At 35.6% G+C, this 23,774-nt stretch overlaps 2 protein-coding genes and 1 pseudogene across 3 annotated transcripts; all 3 read right to left on the bottom strand.

The window, feature by feature from the left end:
* Nucleotides 1–324: 324 nt before the first annotated feature.
* LOC121780442 (protein TIFY 8-like) lies at nt 325–4,229 on the bottom strand. Its single transcript, XM_042178073.1, has 5 exons — nt 3,743–4,229; nt 2,445–2,632; nt 1,829–2,271; nt 1,639–1,723; nt 325–823 (listed from the first exon to the last, which is right to left on the bottom strand). The coding sequence occupies exons 1-5, from the start codon at nt 3,933–3,935 to the stop codon at nt 617–619; spliced, it is 1,116 nt and encodes a 371-aa protein (XP_042034007.1). The 5' UTR covers nt 3,936–4,229; the 3' UTR covers nt 325–616.
* A 3,582-nt stretch (nt 4,230–7,811) lies between these two features.
* LOC121778088 lies at nt 7,812–10,048 on the bottom strand (annotated as a pseudogene).
* A 202-nt stretch (nt 10,049–10,250) lies between these two features.
* Nucleotides 10,251–17,986, bottom strand: LOC121779835 (ABC transporter G family member 32-like). Of its 2 annotated transcripts, XM_042177280.1 has the most exons (24): nt 17,412–17,986; nt 17,117–17,237; nt 16,934–17,022; nt 16,769–16,853; nt 16,035–16,194; nt 15,859–15,935; nt 15,708–15,758; nt 15,389–15,479; nt 15,002–15,303; nt 14,638–14,916; nt 14,195–14,511; nt 13,925–14,085; nt 13,720–13,823; nt 13,452–13,611; nt 13,183–13,377; nt 12,998–13,092; nt 12,541–12,873; nt 12,162–12,452; nt 11,994–12,077; nt 11,756–11,889; nt 11,438–11,665; nt 11,176–11,347; nt 10,846–11,100; nt 10,251–10,762 (listed from the first exon to the last, which is right to left on the bottom strand). In XM_042177280.1, exons 1-24 carry the CDS (start codon nt 17,669–17,671, stop codon nt 10,490–10,492), a joined length of 4,317 nt encoding a protein of 1,438 aa, XP_042033214.1. In that variant the 5' UTR covers nt 17,672–17,986; the 3' UTR covers nt 10,251–10,489. The 2 variants fall into 2 exon arrangements, with proteins under 2 accessions (XP_042033214.1, XP_042033215.1); XM_042177281.1 differs by lacking the exons at nt 16,035–16,194; nt 16,769–16,853; nt 16,934–17,022; nt 17,117–17,237; nt 17,412–17,986 and having other exon boundaries at nt 15,708–15,754; nt 15,859–15,931.
* Nucleotides 17,987–23,774: the final 5,788 nt, after the last annotated feature.

Raw genomic sequence — 23,774 nt, 5'->3', positions numbered from 1 at the left:
GGATATTAATCGTGAACAAATTCAAATTCATGACTTTTTCGAGTTGAATTTTAAAGTTATGGATTGATACAATTCATGATTTTCCTAACAATTTAGCCTATAATTTATTAAATTATAAAATAAACTACTCATACAAAAAAGTGTTTAGAAGTAATATAGTACTTAATTGTTTTTTTTTGGCCATAACTAATTTTTATTCAGACTTTACCATTTCAAAATATAGAAAACATAATCACATATTATTGTACAGAAGAGACCAAGCGATATTAGTTTTCTAAATTCTACAACACTGCCCATTAGCTTGGTAATTACAGACAACAAAAGTAGTCTTGATAAAATCTGGTAATAAAAATTCAAGTTAATTTGCTCAATATTTTTTTGTTCTAAATGAAGTTGCAGAGTGAGAATGAAGAGAATCTATGATGAATATGCAAAAGTTACATAGCTAATATGATTGATTGTCTTCTACTTCAAATAAATCAATCACACCTAAACCTCACACTCAGCTTCCCCTCCTGCGATGATTCTGCTACAGATTCCTCTCAGATTCTTGGTGATGGATCTTTCCAGAGGTTTCAATATCAAAAAATATGAATGGAGTAGCAGGATTGGTGTATCAATCGGACGAAGCAAAACCGCGGTGAGTGTCACCTTTGTCGGATGCCCCCCTGTGCAGTTCCCTCAGCATAGCAATGCCGGCATCATTGTTGCTGCTAGGTAGGCGGTTTTCTCCCGTGGATGGCCTGACTGCTGAAGAATTGGGCGTGTAGGTTGTCGACCAAGATCCTCCATTTGATCCGGCCAATGCCATTATCACGTCCGCCTGATGTGGATCACAAGAAGAGATATAAGAACAGCAAAAAAACACCAATGACACTGTTCTAAACAGTGCTGACATGGCATCGAATGTTGAATAAAGGCAACACAAACCCAAAAAAAAAAACTATGAAAACCTTGGTGGACTAAACAAGTGCCAAAATCCACCTTCACCACCCTTCCATTCTCATCAACGACACGCTAGAGTCGCTAGCCAGCATTACTACTTGTTTATGCATTACTAAAGAACAATGACTATCGACAGAAGAAATAGACGTTAAGTTAGAACCTCTGACCAACATATATCTACAAAACATGTTAAATCAAAAGTCCAAAGGGAGTTTACCTATAGCGATGTAAGCTAACAATAGCCTTGAGAAAATGTAATGAGACGTTCGCCTATTCAGTTATGTGACAAGTCGCAGGTTTTTACTCCCTTATGACCATATACGTGAATATGATGCGCCCGAAAAATGAGTTATCTAAAAAAGTGAAATGTACAAAAGACAGTAGAGCAACCATACCACTCTTAAGGACTACTTTTTCACTAAAAATTAGTCAAGAAAGAGCTTCTTGACACGTAAAAGTTCAGAGAAGCGGAGTGATATGAGCTAGAGAGAGTAAGTATGGGATGAATCATGCTTAGAGAGAAATTTCCCTTCAATCATATTACCATTAATGTTCCCGATTCGAGTCTATTACACCACAAAATATTCTAATCTTGTAACCAATCACTCAATCAAATTTTCACAAATTCTGATATAAATAAGTGTTCTAGTTGTTCCAACTTCTATTGTTAATAAGATTCATGCTTCCTCTCACCTTATTTGGATGAACATTGTCGAAAACGTGTGCTTGGCCCCCATAAAATATTGTCATTTGACCAGAAGATTCTGTTCCATGACGGCTGTCATGAGATCAATCAAAACATAGTTTATCAACCTTGTCTTAAATTTTCAGGTCAATTACCAAGGCACAAAATAGTAAAACAGAACCTGTGTCCTGAATTAACCTGGGCGTAGCAGAAGACTCTGGTTCAGAAATGCAAGTGCCAGATTTACTTTTACCACTGCGTATGAGCACCCCTGCAGGCTGTCTCCCGGAGATAGCTCCAGCAGCATTTAACGAGCTCAAAATTCCGGAGCCTTTGATTCCAGTCCGCGATCCTTCATCAGCAGCCGTTTGTGACATTAGAGAAGGGCCGACGTTTAACCTATTCGACTGGGCATGGTAGCTAAATGGCATGACCTGTCCAGTTCGTGGAGGATATTGCATTGCTTGCCCCGGATTAACTGCTGTGGCTCTGTCCCAGTTGGAAGGATTGTTATCAGCTCTACCACCAGTCGAAGTCTGAGATATAAAAGAGGCCGAAAGTGGCCTCCTTTGATGGATACCAAAAGATGCCTCCTCCTCGTGTGGGCGTTTAGGCCGCTCGCCCCCTGAATAGCGCAGCAGCTGATATAGAACAAAACTCCCAAGATTAGAGTATGCTGTGAACCACACTAAAATGAGCCTTATATATCATAAGACTGCAAAACTTGTTATCAAATACGAACTATATTTAAGATGTGTAGACTGATTGTAGCTAAAAGAGTTAAGACTACAAAGAGAGGATGGAAGAAACAAACCTTAGTGAAGAGCTGGCTGTCTTGCGAATCTGTAGGCCCTTGTGGAAATTTATCCTTTGACGACATCATGAAAGAGTCAGAGTTGCTTCGTTTGTTGTTCATGAACCTAGTAGTACTTTCCGGCCCAGCAACATCGCCTCTTGATCCATAAAACGGTATTCCTTCCAAGTGATTGCTGACATGTCTTTCTAACATTATTTATAAAAAACAATCAAACAGCAATTTTTTCAAGTAGCCATCATAAATCATGGAATTATAGAACATCAAAGATGAACAACATTCAATTTACTTTCGGTTTCTTTAACTTCTTCGACGTGCACAGTTCATGGGGACTGATATCCAATAAACACAACACACACTAACTGACACATTAAAAGTGGAGTTGTAGCAATAGTTTTGATGAAAACAACCGATAAGATTTTCCTATAAAACCATTAAAAACTGTTGTGCAAATGCAATATACCCTAAAGAAGAGGCCCAGTGAACTACTCCACCAATGGCCTCACGCGAAACCACTCCACTCTCAAGGGAACCAAATTCACGAAATAAGAGCTTCATAATTCAAGGCTTCAACAAGTAGATTTACCCAAAGTTAACCACAAACTGAACTTGAAATGGAAACATAAAGTCACTATAAACTGGCCCAAACAAATTCTCAATAAAATAGCAATAACACAGAGAATTGAAAACATTCCCCCAAACAACTGATTACTCACAAGTCTTTCTAACATGATTGATGAAAAAAAACTACTACTCCAGCAACAATCATGGATGGCATCATTGAAACATCAGAGTCGAACACCATCCAAGTTATATTTAATTTGTTCAAGTGCTTCTGCATGCTAAGTTCACCGCGAAATAAACACATCCAGCACACGCTAATTGACACACATATAGAGTGGAGCTTTAGCAATAGTTTTGCAGTAAACAGCCAAAAAAAATCCAATAAAACCATAAGAACTTCACTCCAAATGCAGTTTGCACGAAAAGGAGAGGCCGCCAACCTCACAAAAGAGATGCATAACTCAATACTTCTACAAGTAGATTTAAGCAAAGTTAACTACAAATTAAACTTGAAATGGAAGCACAATAGCCACTATACTCTTAATATCATCTTACCAGTGAAAAAACAAAACCACGCACAATCACAGACTCACAGTGTTACACAATACAATAACACAGACAAATTCTCAATAGAAGCAGAATTGAAAACATGCCCAAAACAACTGAAATTTTATCACAACCACAAAGAACAAAACCAAAAAATGAGCATAGTATCAAGTAAAACTACTTCTCACCAGAGCCCAGATCAGAAGTGGAGGACGGCGACACATCCTGCGACGGCCTGCCACCACCGGCCGGCGGCGGAGCAGATTCTTGAGGCTGCCCCTTATGGCCAAGAAAATCATGAAAAGTTGTGGGCTTTGCTTCGGTTTCGCCGCCGGCATCAATACTAGCAGCTGCTCTGTTATTTTTATGAGCATGAGCCATTGAGGGCTAAGCTAGATATGCCGCATCTGAAGTAAAGGTGACATTTTTAACACTTCATAACGCCACCATCGCCGTTTTTGATGAAGCCCAGAGCTCAAGAATGAGCAAACACAGAAAAATCTAGAGGAATTTTCAAATGGATTGTGGCTGTGGTTGATGGGTTTCAAGAATAGCTAGGAAAAGAGTGAAACACTTGAAGGGAGGGCACGACTTTCGTGAAACGAGAAAAAAGAGTGAATTGTTGATCTTTTTTTCTTTGGCACTAAAAAGGAAAAGTATTTTTCTGGCATTCACAGATACAGATGTGCTTTCCACTTTTATTCGTAGAATCAATTCAATTACTCGCTTTCTCCAATGTTTCAAATTTTAATTTTAGAATATTTCTATTTTTATTCAATAATTGGAGATATAAAAAGTAACCTTTTTATAAGGCATTTTATAAAGAGTGATGCTAAATGGCCATAATGTGGCCGGCCATAAAAAGTTAATTTAGTCCATTTACATGTATAAAAAAATTAGAATTATCGATATAAACTTATATGTGTGTGAATGGACTTGTGAGTTGATACTTATCTTTGAATTTCATTACGTAAAACACATTAATATCACGAATTACGGTATACGTTGAGCAACAATCAAGAAATGACAGTAGTAATAAGTTGAGCAAAAACTACGAAAGAACAACACTAACATGTTGAGCAACATATAATGAAGATGATATAAAAGTAAAATCAAATAGTATTAAACCAAAAATTTGAAAAAAAATCAATTTTTTTTGTTATTTACTTAATTTATGGCTGGCCATAATGTGGCCGCATAGCATTATTCTTTTATAAATGATTTAAGTTTAATCTAAACTAAAAAAACATCTTCCTCGGGAAAAAAAAAAGGAATATCTTAGGGGAATGCAGTAGGCCCTGCGCATTTTTTTATTGTCAATGATTGTGTTGGGGAAATCACGTGAATTTATTAAATTTATTCTCATAGCCAAGAATCGATCAGTCTTATTAAAATAAAAATATAAAATTATATAATTTGCCAGACAAACTTATTTTAGTAATTATTCATAATAACAATAATAATAAATTAATAATTTTAGTTAGTACTCCTATTGATTATTAATTGATATATTTACTTATTTTTCCATCAATATTATTAGAGTGAACTACAAAAATAGTCATTGGACTATGGATTTATCTCGCTCATAGTTCCTGGACTTTAAAAATATCGTCAGTAGTTCCTAGACTAAGAGTTTATTTGGAAATTGGTCATTTTGGTTATTTTTTAGAGTGAACTACAAAAACAGTCCCTGGACTATGCGTTTATCTCGCCCTTAGTCCTTGGACTTTCAAAATATCCCCAGACAACCATGGACTAAGCGTTTATCTCGAAAATGGTCTTTTTTCACTATTTTGGGTCGAAAATACCCTTTTGAGCATTTGGGCAATTTGATCTTTTTACACTTTTAACATTTTAAATCTGATATTATTTCAGTGATGTACTAAATCTGATATTATTTCAAAATTATCATTCTTCTTCCCTTTTGCCATATTTGATAGTGTATAATATTTAATCAATAAGGTATGCCGACGCCAACTTAGTTTTAATCAATATTTAATAGTTTTATTCATAAATAGGTCATATAACACGATTTATTCTGAAACAAATATGCATCTAATGTAAGACTAATATAATTTTTATTTATTTATTTGAAAACAATCAAAACTAACTAGAAAATTTCAACAAAAATACTCATGTATAAAAAATTTTAATAGTATCAAATTTTTGGTCAACTTCATAGTAATATTTAATCACAAGCGATTATAACAACCGAACGAAGACTAAATATAATAGCTCTTATTTTTTCATCATGATTAATATTATTTTTTTTACTTCTTCAATTCAGCTGAATATTATACTATTAAATAACAAAAATTAATAGTTTTAATTTAAAAAATTTATTGATATTTAAAAATCTAAATTTAAAATTTAATTTTATAAAATTAAATCTAATATTGAAATAAAGAAACAAAGTAAAGGAATAAGGATGGCAAAAGGGAAGAAGAATGATAATTTTGAAATAATATCATATTTAGTACATCACTGAAATAATATCAGATTTAAAATGTTAAAAGTGTAAAAAGACCAAATTGCCCAAATGCTCAAAAGGGTATTTTTCGTATCAAAAAATGGTAAAAGGATCAAATTTGAGATAAACCCTTAGTCCAGGGATGTCTGGCGATATTTTTAAAGTCCATGGACTATGGGCGAGATAAACCCATAGTCCAGGGACCATTTTTGAAGTTCACTCATTTTTTTATTTCAATATTAGATTTAATTTTATAAAATTAAATTTAAAATTTGAATTTTTAAATACCAATAATTATTTTTAATTAAAATTATTAATTTATGTATTTATTATAAAAGAGTTTTGTGTGAGTTGGCTGGATAGTTTTATTTCTATATATATAGTTATGAGACGAGAAAGAATACATAAATTATTAATTTTAATTAAAATAATTTATTGATATTTAAAATCTAAATTTTAAATTTAATTTTATAAAATTAAATCAAATATTGAAATAAAAAAATAAAGTGAAGGATAGCAAAGGGAAGAAGAAGATAATTTTGAAATAATATCAGATTTGGTATATTATTGAAATAATATCATATTGAAACAGTTCAAATGTGAAAAGACGAAATTGCTCAAATGCTCAAAAGGGCATTTTCGTATAAAAAATAGCCAAAATGACCAATTTGGAAATAAACCCTTAGTCCAGGGACTACTGACGATATTTTTAAAATCTAGGGCCTATAGGTGAGATAAACTCATAGTCCAAGGACATTTTTGTAGTTCACTCTATTATTTTAAGGGGAAAAATATAATCAAAGGAAATATCATTAGACTTGTCCAGGAACTACTAGCGATATTTTTAAAGTCCATGGCCTATATAGAGATAAACCCGTAATTCATGGACATTTTTGTAGTTCACCCTATTATTTTAAGAGGAAAAAATATAATCAAAGGAAATATCATTGAAGTTGTGAAAAGTCCAATCGTTCATCATTTCTCGTAATAATGATGATCGAGTTTGAGTGGCCAATGTTATCACGGTTGCTATATATTATATATTCAACTGAGTGGTGACAAAATTTAGTGAGTTTCACTAGTTTAATTCCTCGGATTTTAATAATAATGATAAGACAAGAAACGGAACAAGTGTAAAGTTTAGACTATAATTAAGGATAAAAATTATCTATATCCACTTTTTTCATATACAATTTGAAAAGTGCCATCATATATTTAGCCCCTATTATTGACAGTGAATGTGGATATGGTGGTACTAGAGCACTAGTAGGGCCTAAACACTCACATTCCATGAATCTTATTACGCCCTCAATTCAATGTTTATTTATTCACAATCACATAGTGGAGTAATATATAAAATGCAACCATCAATTATTCAAACCATTAAAATCCTTGTTCCATTGACACTGCTCTTAGCTAATCATTATCCAATGCTATCCCCTTTCCACGTTGATAAATTATTCGTTACATCATTTTTTTCTCTTTAAAGATCATGACTTCTCATTCTCAACTGATTCTAAATCAAAAATCAAATGTATTTATTTGGTACTCAACCAATAATTAGGTCTAACCTCCCCAATCTAGTTTATATACTTATGTTGCTATGATATAAAATAGATATGAGTGTTCCAAATGTCTCGGTTCAACTATGAAACATGTGATAAAAGGGCCCAGTAAAATAATTAGTAATAATGAAATAATAAAACCTTAACCCAGCCAAAAAAATGTCATACCTTCTTGATCCTTGTGGTCCAATCTAGATCACGCCCATTTCACTACACATCAAATAATTCATCACAATCATCATTACTACTATAATATAAGTATGATAATTTCCACATTTCACCAAGAATTCTTCCATCCTAATACAAACACCTCAAGAGCAATCATAAGATAATATAACATCTACTGCATCTCTATCGAAAAATATACACACTCATATTTTATAGTGAATGATTAGAATTGGGAGTGTGGTGAAGTCTCCTTAAAGCTGGCTTTCCTCTGAATATGGTCGATTAACCTCTGCGCGCTCAGCACAGCGCTCTCCGGCTGATACCTGTTCTTCCCAAGCTCGCTGGGGGTTTTACGCATCTTCAAGATCTGAGACATGGACTCAGCTCTCTTTATGATGGACATTTTCCATTCCTGTGACCCCTTGTACGTGTTAGGCACTTTTGTCGAGCGAGGAACAGACGCCATCAGATCATGAAGTTTATGGGCTGTTTTAAACATGCACCGCCTCTCCAAATCCTCGGTCATTCTCTGATATGTCAGATGTTGAGGAACAATGCCCCTACGGAGCATGTCCACAAACTCAAACACAGCCTCGTCGTACCTCTGCAATTTCCAGAGTAAATGGATGAGCATGGTGCTCGTAGCCAGGTCCAAATCGATTCCCCTACCTCTCATCTCCTTGATCATCTTCGTAGCAAGATCCACCCTTTCATCCCTGCATAACATTTTCACCAGCAGATGATATGTAAATCGATCCAGTTCATACCCTGATTTGATCATTTGATTATAGAGATCCAAGGCCACCTCAGTCTTCCCTACCTTCGACAAGTACTTGAGGAAATAGCCATACGTCGTAGTAGAGGGCAAACACTTAACACTCATCATCATCTTAACAATCTTGCTAGCCTCTACCAGATCCCCGGCCTTGCAGAAGCCCTTCACCAACGAGTTATATGTGGAAAGAGTGGGCCCCATTTCTAAAATCGAGAACCTCTCAAGCATCCCCATCGCCTCTTTCAACCTTCCAGCTTCTCCCAGTGCATCAATTATGGAGTTATACACAATTGCGTTGGGTTCAACTCCCTCCGCCCTCATCTCATCAACAAAGTCAATTGCAATGTCAGGACGATTCATTTGACATAACCCTTCAACAAGGGTCCCATATGTGACCACATTTGCTTTAACACCGGCCTTCTTCATCTGCACACGGATCCGCTCAGCATGTTTGAGCTTTCCTATGCGGAGCCACCCGTTCAGCAGTATGTTATAGATCCTAACAGATGGCAACCAGCTCGAGTCCCTTTCTGTGATCGTATCCAAATACTTTGAGGCTATCCTAACATGCTTTTCTTTGCACAAAGAGTCCAACAGAGTCTCCAACAGATTCTTTCCTGCATTTGAATCGTGGAACGAATCCAAACTGCCTATATATTCATAGGTTCGAATGGCTGCAAATGGAAGTCCTGTATACGAAACATGAAGAAACATTACACACCAAAAACAACCAAAATACATTACAGAGATTTATAGGCATAACTCCCACTAGCCTTTATAAGCAACAACACACATTCACCCACAGTGTAACTAAGCTTGACATAATTAGATACAAAAACAGAAAAATAGAACTGAATCAATTTCACAAACACCTGGCAAGCAATATCCTCTAGCGAGAAAGGTGAGGTGAATTATTCCCCTCAATCAAATGAAATAATACCTGCGCGTGCATATCTCCTAATCATGATAACATAAGTATCCAAATTAGGTCTTTCGTTGGGATCTCCTTTAATTTGATCAAGTATAATGCACCAAGCTGAGTCAAATTCCCGGGCTTTACTGAGAGAATCGACCATGGCATTGAAAACGTCGACGGAGAATCTGTAATCGGGCCGCTTTCGGGCCCAATTGAAGAGTGTGAACAGGGGTTTCGGACTGGAATCAAATTTTTTGAAGATTCCGAGTAAATGAGCTGGAGTTGGGTTGATTTTGGCCGCATTGAGGGCTGCTTCGAGGTCGGGACCGGGCTGTAGGGCCGGACTTTGGAGGATTTCGGAAATGCAGGCGGAGGTTGGGTCGTCGGCGTTAGGGTTTAGAGGGGGCGGCTGAGATGGTGGATGTTGAGGGTTCCGCTTATGAAGCGGCGGGAAGGGGATTGAATAGATTGGTTCGTCGGGTAGGTGTCTGCGGTGGCGGGCGGCGGTGGCTAGACAGCGACGGAAGTTCATGATTGAATTTTCCGGCGGTGGTTGGCGGGAATGTTATTGGACTTAGCTCTGACTGAATGCACCTTCATTGTAATTTTCGTTAAATTAGTTAGCATTCTAATTTTGTTATTATTTGAGTTTTTAAATTTATTTTGTAAAATAGCAATATTCAAATTACTTAACAAATTAAAATTATTTCTAAAATAAATAAATTATACTCTAGAATGTGAAGTATTCGAGTAAATTAGAGGAAATATGTCATTTGCATTCATCACGGACTCGAGCTTGATGTGAGTATATTTGAAGAAATGAAACTTTACTTTATAAAAAGAATTTGCAGGAACAAAAATACATACATTGCTGGACAACAATATACTTCTATATCAAGATATTCTACAACTGAGTGGAATAAATGAAAATTCCATCACATCATTCTTGTTGGAAATTTTCCACAAGCTATGACTAGAAACACAAAATGTATTGCAGATTCAATAGAAAAAGTGGAGAATGTGTGTGCAAGGTTGGTTTGATCATCTCCTCTGAAAGTTGAAGTGTTTGATGGCGAGGGCGAAGGTGAAGGCGAAGATGGCGCAGAATCCGGCCACCACCAAAGCAGCAAGGCTCAAGAAATCATGTCGGAATCCAAACTGGTCCTTGAGCAGCTGCTTCACTGGCAGTGTGGTCACACCATCACTCAGCGTTACTGGATCACTTATGTCTCCGTATTGAGATGTCAGCAGTCCATACAGGCTCCACGCGATCGGGTTTGCCCAGTAGTACCATCTCCACCATATCGGAATCCTCTGCCAATAACACCACCATCACAGGAATATGTTACACTTGCTAAAAATATGTAATTCTCATCAACTCATAAACAACGATTTACCATGTAGGGAACCATGAAGCCACTGAAGAGGTTCCACATCATGTAGAAGGGGGCGGCCACGATGGCAGCGACGTTGTGGTTGGGGGTGATGGAGATGGTCATCATTCCAAAGAAGGTGAAGTAGAGCAATGTGAAGTACATGAAGAATATGTACCATACAAACTTCCACACGTTCCACTCGAACGAAGCCATCAGGTAGAAGATGCTGCTGTAGATTAGGGACTGCACACAGACATAAGGGAACTCCACTGCTACCTGCACGACAGGACCAGTGTTGGTAAGCGATGAACTGTTAATAGATCGGACAAGGAGCAATGGAGATGGCCGTGCCTGGGCTAAGGCGAATGGCAGTGCAGAATACATCCCAGCAGCTCTTTCCCTGTACGAAACAAACCTTTCAACGTATACCACTGGCTGCACAGACGTTGCATTTGTGATTCCTATAAACAAAACAGCTGCGTACATAGACCCCATAGCATTGGATATATCCTGCTGAGTTTCTCTGCCGATGGTAAAAAACACCATGATCAACCGATTTTACAGTTGTGAAACAGTTATAGCTCTGGTTACTAAAACTCAAGAGTTAACTAACCTTTTGGATCCGAATTTCCAGCAGATTGTTCCAAACATCAACGAAATGATAACGGTGTAGAAGAAGCGCACGGCAGTGTACTGCGGGTTACGCCAGTACGAGAGGTTCTGCTTCCAAAGACATGCTAGAAACTGACCAAAATATGACAGCGAGTATTTGCTGGGGAAATTCAGTTCAGTTGTATCCTTATCTGGCTTGGATAAGCTCTCAACCAGAATCTTGTTTTGCCTGAAATGGTGAGAAAAAGATGTAATGACTAAAAATATTGGATAGATTAAATAATTGCTTCTTCTTTTCAAAAGAGGAGCTGGTATTTACTTGTACAAATCTGATTGGCGATATAATTCTGCAAAATCCAAACCGAGGCGATTCTCTTCAGCCGGAGATGTGACTTCGAGGATCCAAGCTGCAGGGTTATATCCAGGTCTTATTTTTTGAACTCCTGGAATAGCCTATGAGAAGACAGGAAGATACACACAACATGCTGAATTATGAGGTAGAATTAGGACGGCATTAGAAATTTAGACAAAAATTGGACTTTCAAAACAAGTGTTACCTCAAAATGCTCGATGAGTTTGATGGATTTGTCTCCCAATGGACCAGCATAAATGAGCCGCCCGCCTCGTTTCATGAGTAAAAGCTGGGACACGAGGAAGAAAGATTAGATATATGGGTCAGGAAGATATAAAAAAAAATCAAAAAAAGATCATCAACATAAGAGAACCTCATCAAAAGATTCAAAGATATCAATACTGGGCTGGTGAATAGTGCAAACTATTGTTCGACCCGTATCCACAATGTTCCTCACAGCTCTCATCACAATGGCTGCAGACCTGGCATCAAGGCCTGAAGTAGGCTCATCCATGAAAACTATAGAAGGATTGGCAACAAGTTCTACTGCGATTGTAAGCCTTTTCCTTTGTTCTACTGATAAGCCGTCCACTCCTGGTACCCCAACTAAAGCCCCACGTAGTTGAGTTAGTTCAACTAGTGCCATAACTTCATCTACAAACGCCTGGTATTGATACAAAAAAAAAGATACTTAACGGCAGAAAATACACACAGCTAAGGAAAATGAATGGTTAAGAAACTAAGAAAATTACTCTCTGTGTCGCGAAGTCACACTGAGAGGATAGTCGGAGCCAAGCAGAATATACAAGTGATTCACGCACAGTCAGGCATGGAGAATGAACATCATTCTGTTCACAGTATCCAGATATCCTTGCAAATGTTTTCTGATTCTTTGGATATCCAGAAATGTACACCCTGCCTTCAATATGTCCTCCGGTTTTCCTACCAGCTAGAACATCCATGAGGGTGGTTTTACCAGCACCGCTGACGCCAACTAAGGCAGTGAGGACACCGGGCCGGAATGCTCCGGTAACATTTACAAGTAGCTGTAGTTTTTTTTCTTGTAAGCCTTGCCCCTTCAATTCCTGAAGCATGATGAAGCGGCTGTTAACATATCCTAACAATGTGATTTTCCTTGCAAGAAAGCTGGTAACATATCCTAACATGAAGTAGCTAAGGCTGGTAACATAAAATAAGCTGTTTACGTACTAGAGGAACATCAACGTAGTAACTGATGTTGCTAAAACACATGGAAAGAGGTTTGAATGGGAGAACCATCCCTCTCTGCTTCTCGTTGCTCTTGCCTGATAATCAGTGTGAGAATATGAAAATAAGATCACTCTTAATGGCAGATTATAAAGAGCAAATATCACATGTGGAGTTCTTTGGCTAACCAGTGTACGAGTGTGAATGCTGCAGAAACTCTCCGAAAGTCATTATGTGAGATTCAAAGCTCTTTCGGGGACCGGTAAATGAGTGTGAACGTTGCAAAAACTCTCCAAAAGAAAAGATGGAGCGTCGACTTTCTTTCCCCTTCACTTTGTCATGGCAATCCTCCTTGGAAATAACAGCTTGCTGATTCCCAAGAGCTGCACAACATTAATGAGATGATTAGATTCCCTCCATTAAATCTTTGGTGAGATCTTTCTGGAATGAAACTTACGGTTTAGGTAAGTCAAAAAAACAGTGAACAGAGTGTTGAATAATAAAATATATCCAAGTAATGCTCCAACGCCGATCCAATACCAATGGTCACTTGGAAATAAACTGCGAACCTTCAATAGCATTTGTCCCAAGGACAAATTAGTGCCTTCTCCAGCTTTCTAGCATCAGGAAAAAGGGACCGTGTTATCATACAATGGCATGTCAATGGGTAAGTAAAACAAAGTCATTCGAAAGGAAGAGCAAATGGTACTGGAAAGCAATATGACCTTATCCCAAGAGTGGCCAAGAAATTCATTAACTGAAGCTGCACTTTGGGCATACATCATAGGGGAAAACCAGTAACCCCATATCCACCAAACTGGAATGCTATCTGTTTAGAAAAAAAATTCCCACAAAAATAAAAAAAGGTAGTGTTAACATATTACGATATTAATATCATTAAGTAAAATGCAAAATGGTATCATCGAGTACCTCTTGAAAGTATGAACCCTCCAAGGACCATGACAACCAGCATAGCAAAAGACCCAAATGTGTTGGCAACCACCATATTTCGCCCTAATGATGCCATCACACGAAAAAGACCTATTGACATCTGGTGCAAAGTGAAGTACAACAAGAACTGAAAAATGCATCTGCATGTTACAAGTAAGTTAGAGCTAAATGGGAGCCTAAACTATTAGAGAAACTAAAAATAAAAGGTTGAAAAATCACGGAATATAACATGAAATGTACAAAATATACCTGGTTATTTGAGGATCAAAGCCAATGGCATAATATGTAACTGCTACCCATAGAAAAGATTCTAAAAATGAAAGGGGAATACTCAAGAGCCAAGAGGGGAGAGTATAGATCCAACATGGGTAGAAGTACAGATCCCTTTGTTTGTACAGAACAGGAAGCTTAGCTATCAACATTGGGACCTCCATAAATCCATTAAAAAGAATCATAACTATTGCGAAGTAAAGGGCACCAAGGTAGATGCCCCCGTCATCCAGAGTATTATGATGCAATGTAGTCCGGAAGAACACACTCATCATCAAAAGAATAATTAGGAGGAGCTACAAAGAAAAATGTTTAGGTATAAGTATATGCAGTCTAAACCATAAGCAACAGTGCCAAATTAGATTCAGATAAATGAGAAAGAAGGCAATAGCCTCATTAGCTGAGAATTAAGGTGTTATTACCTGAATTAATTTGAAGATGAACACAGGAGAATTCCGCTTCAGCAGTAGCATCTGCCATAATAAACTGATCCTTAGAAGCTTTCGCCTACTTATACCGTATGTCTTGGTAGACAGTGCAGCTGGATGACTGTAATTTTTATCAAATGTAACAGCCAACTCCTGTGCCAACAAATTGCCAACATGAAAGGATTGAAAACCATCTATAAACTTCGCTGCAGTTACATATGTGTACTGTTTGTTCTTGAACCAATACTGCTCTTGATCCTTTTCAGATAAGACCTATGCATGTGGTTAAAGGTGTAAGTTCCAAAGCAAGGAACCAATGAGCACTGTTTTAAAGGAAAACTTGAACCAAAATGAGAACCTCTTGTAGGAAGTCAGCAACATTTTTCCTGGATGGACACTTGAAACCCATAAAAGTGAAAAAATCAATCGCAACCTCACAGGGCCCCTGATAAACTATTTGTCCCTCGCTAAAAATAATCACATCATCAAACATCTTGTATGTCTCAGGATCCGGTTGCAAGAGAGACACCAGTGTTGTACCATCAAGTGCATGAGTTGTGTGCCGAAGATAATTGATGATCTGATGTGTAGTAGAGCTGTCTAGTCCCGTTGATATCTCATCCAAGAGAAGTACCCTAGAAGGACCCATAAGCAGTTCAGCTGCCGATGTTTATATGTTAGTAATTCAAGCTGAGATATTCTGCAGCAGAAAATTGAGCTCATTATGGCTAGTAAGAATAATTACCTGTCGTAAGCCGTTTTTTTTGCCCTCCGGATATTCCTTTAAGCATTTCATCTCCCACCAATGTATCAGCACAAATGTCCAATCCTAAAATCTTTACATATAGTTTAGAACCAAGCAAAGGAATGCATTCCTACTACAGAAGCTATGATCCTCAAATAAGAAAAGAACATATATGCGATAGATACAAACTGTGAATTCACTGAATTCAAAAGAAAGGAAAAAATATAAAAGATTTGAGTCTGTATAGATCCATGAAATTGAAACTTACTGCCAAATGAAGTAGTGAAGAAAATAGCTATTTACGGATTTAGGGACGCACCTTCATGATGTATTCCACAAGTACGCTTGTCTGTTGCCCCAAAACTACTGCCTAGGAGCAAACTAAGTATTTTAAAAAGTATTGGATCACAGGTAGAAATTCCTAGGCAGCATCATTAGTGGGGAAGAGAATTTCAGTCAGGAAACCATACCTTGATAAATATATCTAGTTCTTGATCCGGGTTAATTTCAGCAATTTTTTCTCTTCTAAGAAGTTCCATGAGAATTTCTATGAGCCAATGGTTCCAACAAGTTCAAATGACTGATCAGAAACAAGCACAAAAGACAGAGCCTAAAAGTGCCCAAATTAATGTGTAGTTGATGTTACCATGCTTGAATCCGGCACCCTGACAGGATCCTGCAAATTCAAGCACCTCTCTCACGGTCATCTCTGCGATGTGTAAATCCTGCTGACTTGCATATGCTGAAGTCCTCTGAGGAGTGAACTCTTCTAGACTGTGTCCATTATACGTAACTTTCCCGGACATCTTCAAAAGTAGATGAACTATTTTAAAATAACTGAATGGGACCAAATAGGACATCACAATACAGAAGAATCACTACTAGATAGTACTATTATATTCACCAAACAGGATAGAGCAATTTGTAAAAGAAAGTTCACTGGACAAGGAAATCCAGCATCTCAACAAAAGACTAAGAGCTCTTTCAAGTTTGCTAGAGTGATGTCTAGCTCATGGACATAAGTAAAAATTGGTTGAATAAGAGGTTGAAGAATAAAAAAGCTACACTACACATTATCTTATAAAAATTGTGAGATTCTCTCGTTTAAGCCACTTGTTTGGATATTCAAGATCAAAGGTGAAGAGCATAGATACATAGTCAAACAAATCACGATGGATAATAGTATTATACTAGAACAGAACGATGATCACCAAAAAGAGTAGTCCAAAATTTCTAAAATAAAAAAGGAATACATTAGTTGCAACTGATAACTGAAATAAATCGTTGCCTGCGCAAAATCTAATGGCCAATTCTGTTGTTAAATGTGCTAAAAGTAAAATCACAACATTGCAAGACAAAATAACACAGCAGCATGATTACCTGCAAACTTGGTGCAAGGCGACCTGCAAGAGCCAAAAGAAATGTTGTCTTCCCCGAGCTGGGAGGGCCTAGAAGCAGAGTCAACCTAAATAATAACCTCACTCGTTAAATCAAGACAACTGTTTAAGAAATACTCCTACTTTTTAACTTTAGCTCGCACTATACCTTGAGGGTCGTATGATGCCATTTATATTGTTAAGTATAGGAAGCTTTCGTCTTCCACCAGAGAAAATCCTGAGCTGCCTCAAGAAAGCCTATTTTTCATGCGATGTTTACATCAAACTAGTCAGTTTAATTTTGAAACGGAGTCTGCTTAGCTTATTAGATTGCTGTTCTCGACACGTTTACCTCAGTCATGTCAAAGATGAAATTAGGTATGGTTGGCAGAGCTCTGCTTCCGACATGGACTAAAGCATCCACCTTCAGATTCTCAAATCGAACCTCGACTTTTGGAAATTCCAGGCCTACGCTGTAAAGAACGCGAGCAGAATATGAAAACGATCAGAAAGAGAAGGAGCATTGTAGCATCACTCTCTAAATAGTTCGACACCAAACTAGCTCAGGCAAATTAGCAAACAGATGGCTTGCATAATTTAGAAACTCTTTACTCTCATAATAAAACACAAACTCGAGAAATTCGTACGCATCAAATCTCTGCCTAACTCTTCTAAAAAACCCCTCCACATCTTCTTCAACAGCAGCAATCAACTTTTCCAAAACCTGCTTCTGCTCGTCACTGCTGATTCTACCAACATCCACCAACGCCAACTCTCCAGCAGCGTTGCGATACACGGCGGTTCGCGCACGATCGTACGTCGGAGACCTCTGCAGCGCGGCCAAAACAAGCCCCTCCTCCTCATCGCCACTAGCGCCGCCGTCGCATAATGTGTTTTTTGGAAGCATTTTTGTTTTTTTCTAGGCCGCCCCCAAATCATGGCGACAGAGGCAGAGTATTTAAAGAAATGCTTTTTCAATTGCTGTGAAAAGCGATGGGTCAATCAGCAACGACTTTGGAGGCTGGAAGGAGGTCGTTCAATGCTATTGCATTAAATTTCTTCTCCATCAACCTCTCAACCAATCTTTGTCTCTCTCTCTGAATTTTTTTTTTCTTTTTTGGTGATGATTCATCGTGAATTCTTGGTAACATTTAGCATATCAACAAAAAAAATTGAAGGGAAAATGTGGTAGACTGAATTAGGTTGGAAATTTTGCAGGAATTTGGACTTTGAGAAAGAGGGAAATGGAGTGTGAAATACAGTTAAAGTAGTTGAGACTTTAGCCATACCCATTTTTTACGTATTTTATTTTATTCTTTAATTTGTTTAGTATCGTATTTGTATAACAAATCACAAATACTATATTAATGTTACTAAAAATAATCCTCTTATTGTTTTCTTCTTCTTTTAACATCATCCTACTATCCTAGTGTTTTTATTCACTAATGTCACTTTAATTCAAGTTTTTCTTTGGAATATATAAAATTGTTTTAAGACAAAGTATGTATATGTCTTACTCGATTTTAAGAAATACAAATATATAGATATTAATTTGTGTTGTGTTTTTATTAACTAAAGATTAAATATCGATTTGAATAAGTAAATTGTATACATCCACGAGTTATTTAGTGATTTCGGTGTTTAGTAGTAATACATTACACAAATAAAGCATACTATTATCTTTGTGCCTATAAAAATGGTATATGCAATTATGCATCTTTTTTTGCATGTTATAGTATAAGTGGTCTATTCTAGAAACATAAACTTTTCACACTTGTTTTAATTAGCACTCAAAATAGAATAGCATTGTTTTATCATCACATATAATTTGATTTTGTTAATATTGGTTTCTTTTTTACCCATTATGGGATAATTTTTAAAAAAATTATATTCAAATTTAAATGGAGTATAAAATTCACCAAAGAGTCAATAAAAGTTTTAATTTAAATTATATTTATCCCTTAAAATTGGCAAAGTGGTTGGCATTGCATCAAAACTTTCCTCAACTGTAAATCCAACAACCTTACCTTATGCAGAATAAAAGGAATAAAAAAATTGAATCATACTAATTTTTAAAAGAAATGTGTCAATTTGCCTACTGCTATTTTCATAACATTAAAGTAGTACAATAAATATTCGAACCATAATACTATGGTATTTTAAGGGCATCGGGAAAGTTGCAGCAAAATGAGTAAATATGTAACAATGAAGTAGGTCAAATGCTACTAATCAAATGATTGAACAATTTAATTAATAACAATATTATGAAACAATGTTAATGCAAGCATAGTACTACCAACTAATTACTACTTCTACTGTAATTAGCGGTGCTTTATTTCCATCTATCTACCTACGTCTACTTTGTATGCTGAAAACGTTGCATTGATTATAGATTGAAAATGACCTATAATGAAGAAAAAAGACAGCCTTTACAATACATCAAATCTTAAAATAAATGCTATTGTAGGGAAAATGAAAGCACTTTCTAAAACATCAAATCTCAAAATAATTAGACTATTGTAAGTTGTAACTTGCCGACTTTGTAAATAATAATGATTGAACAAATTATTTTAATTTGTCGCAGTGGCTAGGTCTATGGTGCTGACGGCCGCACCATGCGGCCAGATAATTAGTCTTATTTACTCCCTCCGTATGCGAATAAGAGTCTCATTTTTCTATTTTAGTCCGTCTGTGAATAGGAGTCCCAGTTCACTTTTCCCATAAATGGTAATAGTGTCTCACATTCCACTAACTCATTTCACTCACATTTCATTTAAAACTAATATATACAAGATAGACATTTATTTCACTAACTTTTTTTCACCCTCTTTTCTTAGCATTTCTTAAAATATGTGCCGCCAACAAATGAGACCTCTAATAGCGGACGGAGGGAGTATAATTTAAATTTATCTAGGGGTTGTGGAGAAATTATATGCTAAATCAGGAGTGGAAGCGGAAAAAACTTGTGAATGGGACTATGTTTTCCAAATATTAATTGAAGGTATATTTTTTTAGTGAATTAATAGAGGTTTTTGCAACTAACACAAAAATTTAATAAATTTAAAAAATTTATTAAAGAAAATATTTTAAAAAGTGAGTTTGCATGGGCTTAAGCCCTTTGTCTCCTCCTCTTGGTCCGCTCATGTGTTAGATACATTATGTGAGTATTCGTTTGATGAACATTTAGTGTTTTGTTTTATTTTATATGTTTAGTTTAATTTTACAATTTTAAAAAAAATCAATGCTTGATTTGTCGTTTTATTCATTTATTTGAAGTTATAAAAATACAAACAAATCGTACGTTAATTTTTATAAAAATAAAATAAAATAGAAAAATGCTAATAAATTTTTTTAATATATTCAAATAAAATTAAATGCATGAAACAAGATAAAAAACGTTAAATATGCATTAAACGAGTATGACGCTTAGGGATGTATGTAATACAATATATCATTTCTGAGAGGTGTATTACATTACTCTTGTGGAATAACCACCTCAAACTTGGAGTATTTTTTAGCATTTATATATGTATCGTATCATAAAATAGCAAAGTAACAAAAACAAAGAGAAGACCTACGAAACTCAAAAAAAACCACCAAAGCAGCCAAGTAACAACAGCCCAAGGAAGCAGTCAAGAAAGAAGAAAACAAATAAAAGTCTATCCCCGAGCTTCACCAAGCAACATACCTGCTACATTTTAATCTTCGTTCCAAACTCTGATACTATTTCTCAAATCTGATGATGAAGTGAGTAAGAGTGCAAAACATTTGGCACCAACTCCTAATCCATGAATGGAGGCACAAAATTAACATTTTCTTCTTCAAGTCCCAGTTTCAAACCTTGGAATATCATTTTATTTTGGATAAACCAAATCGACCACTATATCATGTAAAAGAAAGAGATCCACAACTTCCCGTCAAACTTAGAAATAACACTATATTAGACTGGAACAAGTGAATCCATCAACATATTTTGTGGACATTAAAGATAAAAATTGACATCACATGTCCATACTCATGTGCAAAGACATAGTATATCATTTAAGTAAAATATATCTAGAGTATTGTGGTTGTTACAACCTCATTAAAACACAAACCACCATTTCTAGATTAAGTTTAAATTCAACTCATATATACTACGTACTTCAACCACTAATTATTGATCAGAGACCAACACCTACACACTCTCAAACCTCCACATGCCCAAATAAATGGACCCCATATGAAAATTTGAATTTTGGTCTTTGATCTTCGTCAAATAAAGTATACATACGCACAACAAAAATCTATATATACAGATAGATCTAACTAATATAGAAGATTAAGTCTGGGAGCATATTATGTCAGAAATGGTCCAGATTAATTAAAATAAAGGAATTGTGGTCATCCACTCTCCCCAATATTCTGGCCCAGATATAATTAAATAAAAAAATTTTGGTATCTATTCTATATTCTTCACTCCCCAATAAAAAAAAATCGAAATATGGCTACTTTAATTTATGGAGTTTGATAAAGTGACAGCGACCTGTTTGGTCAACCCTGTTCAAATTAATTTACTTCATGCCGTAGATCTCGAAGTTCTATCCCAACTTTTAAGCAATCCAAATGATGCCTTACTCCATTGCTTCTTTTAATTGTTTTAAAATGGATATGCTGGCTTGCTGCCTTTTTTTTGTTAAAAGCAAAAGTTGGAAATCAAATCGATCCAAATCGACTGTTTTTTCAATTGTTTACTGTGTTTATTATTTAATCACATTGATTAGTTGATACGATGAATATTTATTTTTATTTCAAGTTGATATACATATTTGACAGCGAGTACGTGTGATATGTTGAAGTTTGTTAGAAAATAGTATTCCAGTAGATAAAATATCAAATAAGATTGGAAATTTATTTAAAATATCATAGCTTCCTCGTATTCTTAATCATTGAATCCATCCATGAGAGCATTCACAACACGCTTGGAAAAAAGGTTGCATTTTAGGTTCGGGATGAGGCCTGCATTGCAAGAGTGGAGGCTAGGCTGCAAACGAGGCTTGGGCAGCAGGTGTGGCTTGAAATACGATTCAGACCAGATCTAATTTTCAGTATTTTTAAATTTTTATCATACTTATCTTTTCTTGTTTCTTTACTTTTTCTATTTTTTTTTATTTGTTTTCATCATAAATTTTAATTACGATAAAATAGCATCTATAACTAATAATGAAGAAAAAAAGTTATTGTTGTTATGTCATAAATTTCAATAACTATCAAATTTAATAATTATTTTTGTTATATATGATTTCTAATTTCAATTATGTTTTCAATTTTTTTTATCATTTGTTTTAATTTTGGAAATATTATAGTTAAAATAAATAGAGTGAACTATATTTTTGGTACCCCTACACTTTGAACTAGTATCAAACGCGGCACTAAAACTTTAAAAATATCATCGCACACCAAAATTTTGATTTAATATCGCTGGATGGACTTTTGCACTTTTCGGAACTTTTTGTCTAAAATATCCTTCAACCCTTAAGAACATTTTAGTCTATTAGTGATGAAAGGGAAATTCAAATAATTTTTTATTTGAGTATATTTTGATTTTTGTAAATAAAATTGAAATAAATTAAGGTATCCTAATATTATACAATTGATTTATTTGTACACAAATATTAGTCTATTTCTCTGCGAATTCAGAAAAGAAAATAGTGACAGTCTCTCTCATCACAAATAGACTCAAATGATCTCTAAAGGGCCGGAGGATATTTTTGACCAAAAAATAAAAAATTCAAAAATCTCTCCAACGATATAAAATCAAAATCTATGGATATATTGTGATATTTTTAAAGTTCGAGAATCACATTTAATACCAATTCAAAATTTAGATACTACACTGAAATAAATATATAAAATTAGATATTTAAAAAAATGCACTAGTTAGATAAGTGCTCAGACAATGAGTCAGTAGTTATTGTTTGTGTTGATTGTAGGCTATGGGTTGTGATGTTTGTGGTCCGGTTCAAAATTGACGTGACATATAAATAGATTAAGTCTAACATACTCCTATTTGCATAGTGATTGTCATGAATGTATTGATTAAACAAATTATGGAATTATAGTTAGGATGAAATTAGTATAGATTTTATTTAGCCCATGCGATTTTAGGCTACGTTTTAAAAAGTCTATTAACTATTATTAGATTTGCCACTCCAAAATTCTGGAACAATTATTGGGCTTCATATTTCTTGTGGGTTTTCTATAGTGTGAATCTGGTGATGAAATAAATTGGTTAGTGAGCGATTAAATTTAAATGGCGCTCAAGGCCTAACATAATGTGATGCGAAATGACACTCATATAGTGTTTAAAGACCAAATTTCAGCGGGTTTTTTCTTTTTTTTTTTGTTCTAGACCACAGATAACATTCCTCGAGTGTACTGGACTTTTTTTTATTCCGCCTTTGGGAGAGACGCATGACCCTCATGCGTCTCCTTTTAATGAAACGCATGACGGAGATGCGTCTTTTATAGAGACGCATGAGGGACATGCGCCGTTAAATTTTTATTTTTTTCCTTTATTTTTTTTGAAAGACGCATAAGTGTCATGCGTCACAGGCAAATACGCATAATCGTCATGCGTCTTTCATTTTTTATTTTATTTTACTATTTTTTTAATAGTAAAATAAAAAATGAAAGACGCATGATGATTATGCGTCTTTGCTGTGACGCATGACGCTTATGCGTCTTTCAAAAAAAATAAAGAAAAAAATTTAACGACGCATGTCTCTTATGCATCTCTATAAAAGACGCATCTGCGTCATGCGTTTCATTAAAAGGAGACGCATGAGGGTCATGCGTCTCTCCCAAACCCGGAACAAAAAAAAGTTCAGTACAAACACGGAATCTAAGTTCTATTCTAGAACAAAAAAAAGGAAAAACCCAAATTTCAGCCATCCATTTTGCTAATCTAGTGGATAAAATAAGTTAAACAAATGATATATTACTTCATTTTATATAAACTTCATTATTTG

This window comes from Salvia splendens, chromosome 19 (genome assembly GCF_004379255.2).
Source record: "Salvia splendens isolate huo1 chromosome 19, SspV2, whole genome shotgun sequence".
Taxonomy (NCBI): domain Eukaryota; kingdom Viridiplantae; phylum Streptophyta; class Magnoliopsida; order Lamiales; family Lamiaceae; genus Salvia; species Salvia splendens.
The sequence above is the reverse complement of the archived record's forward strand: the minus strand, read 5'-3'. Positions and strand labels throughout refer to the sequence as shown.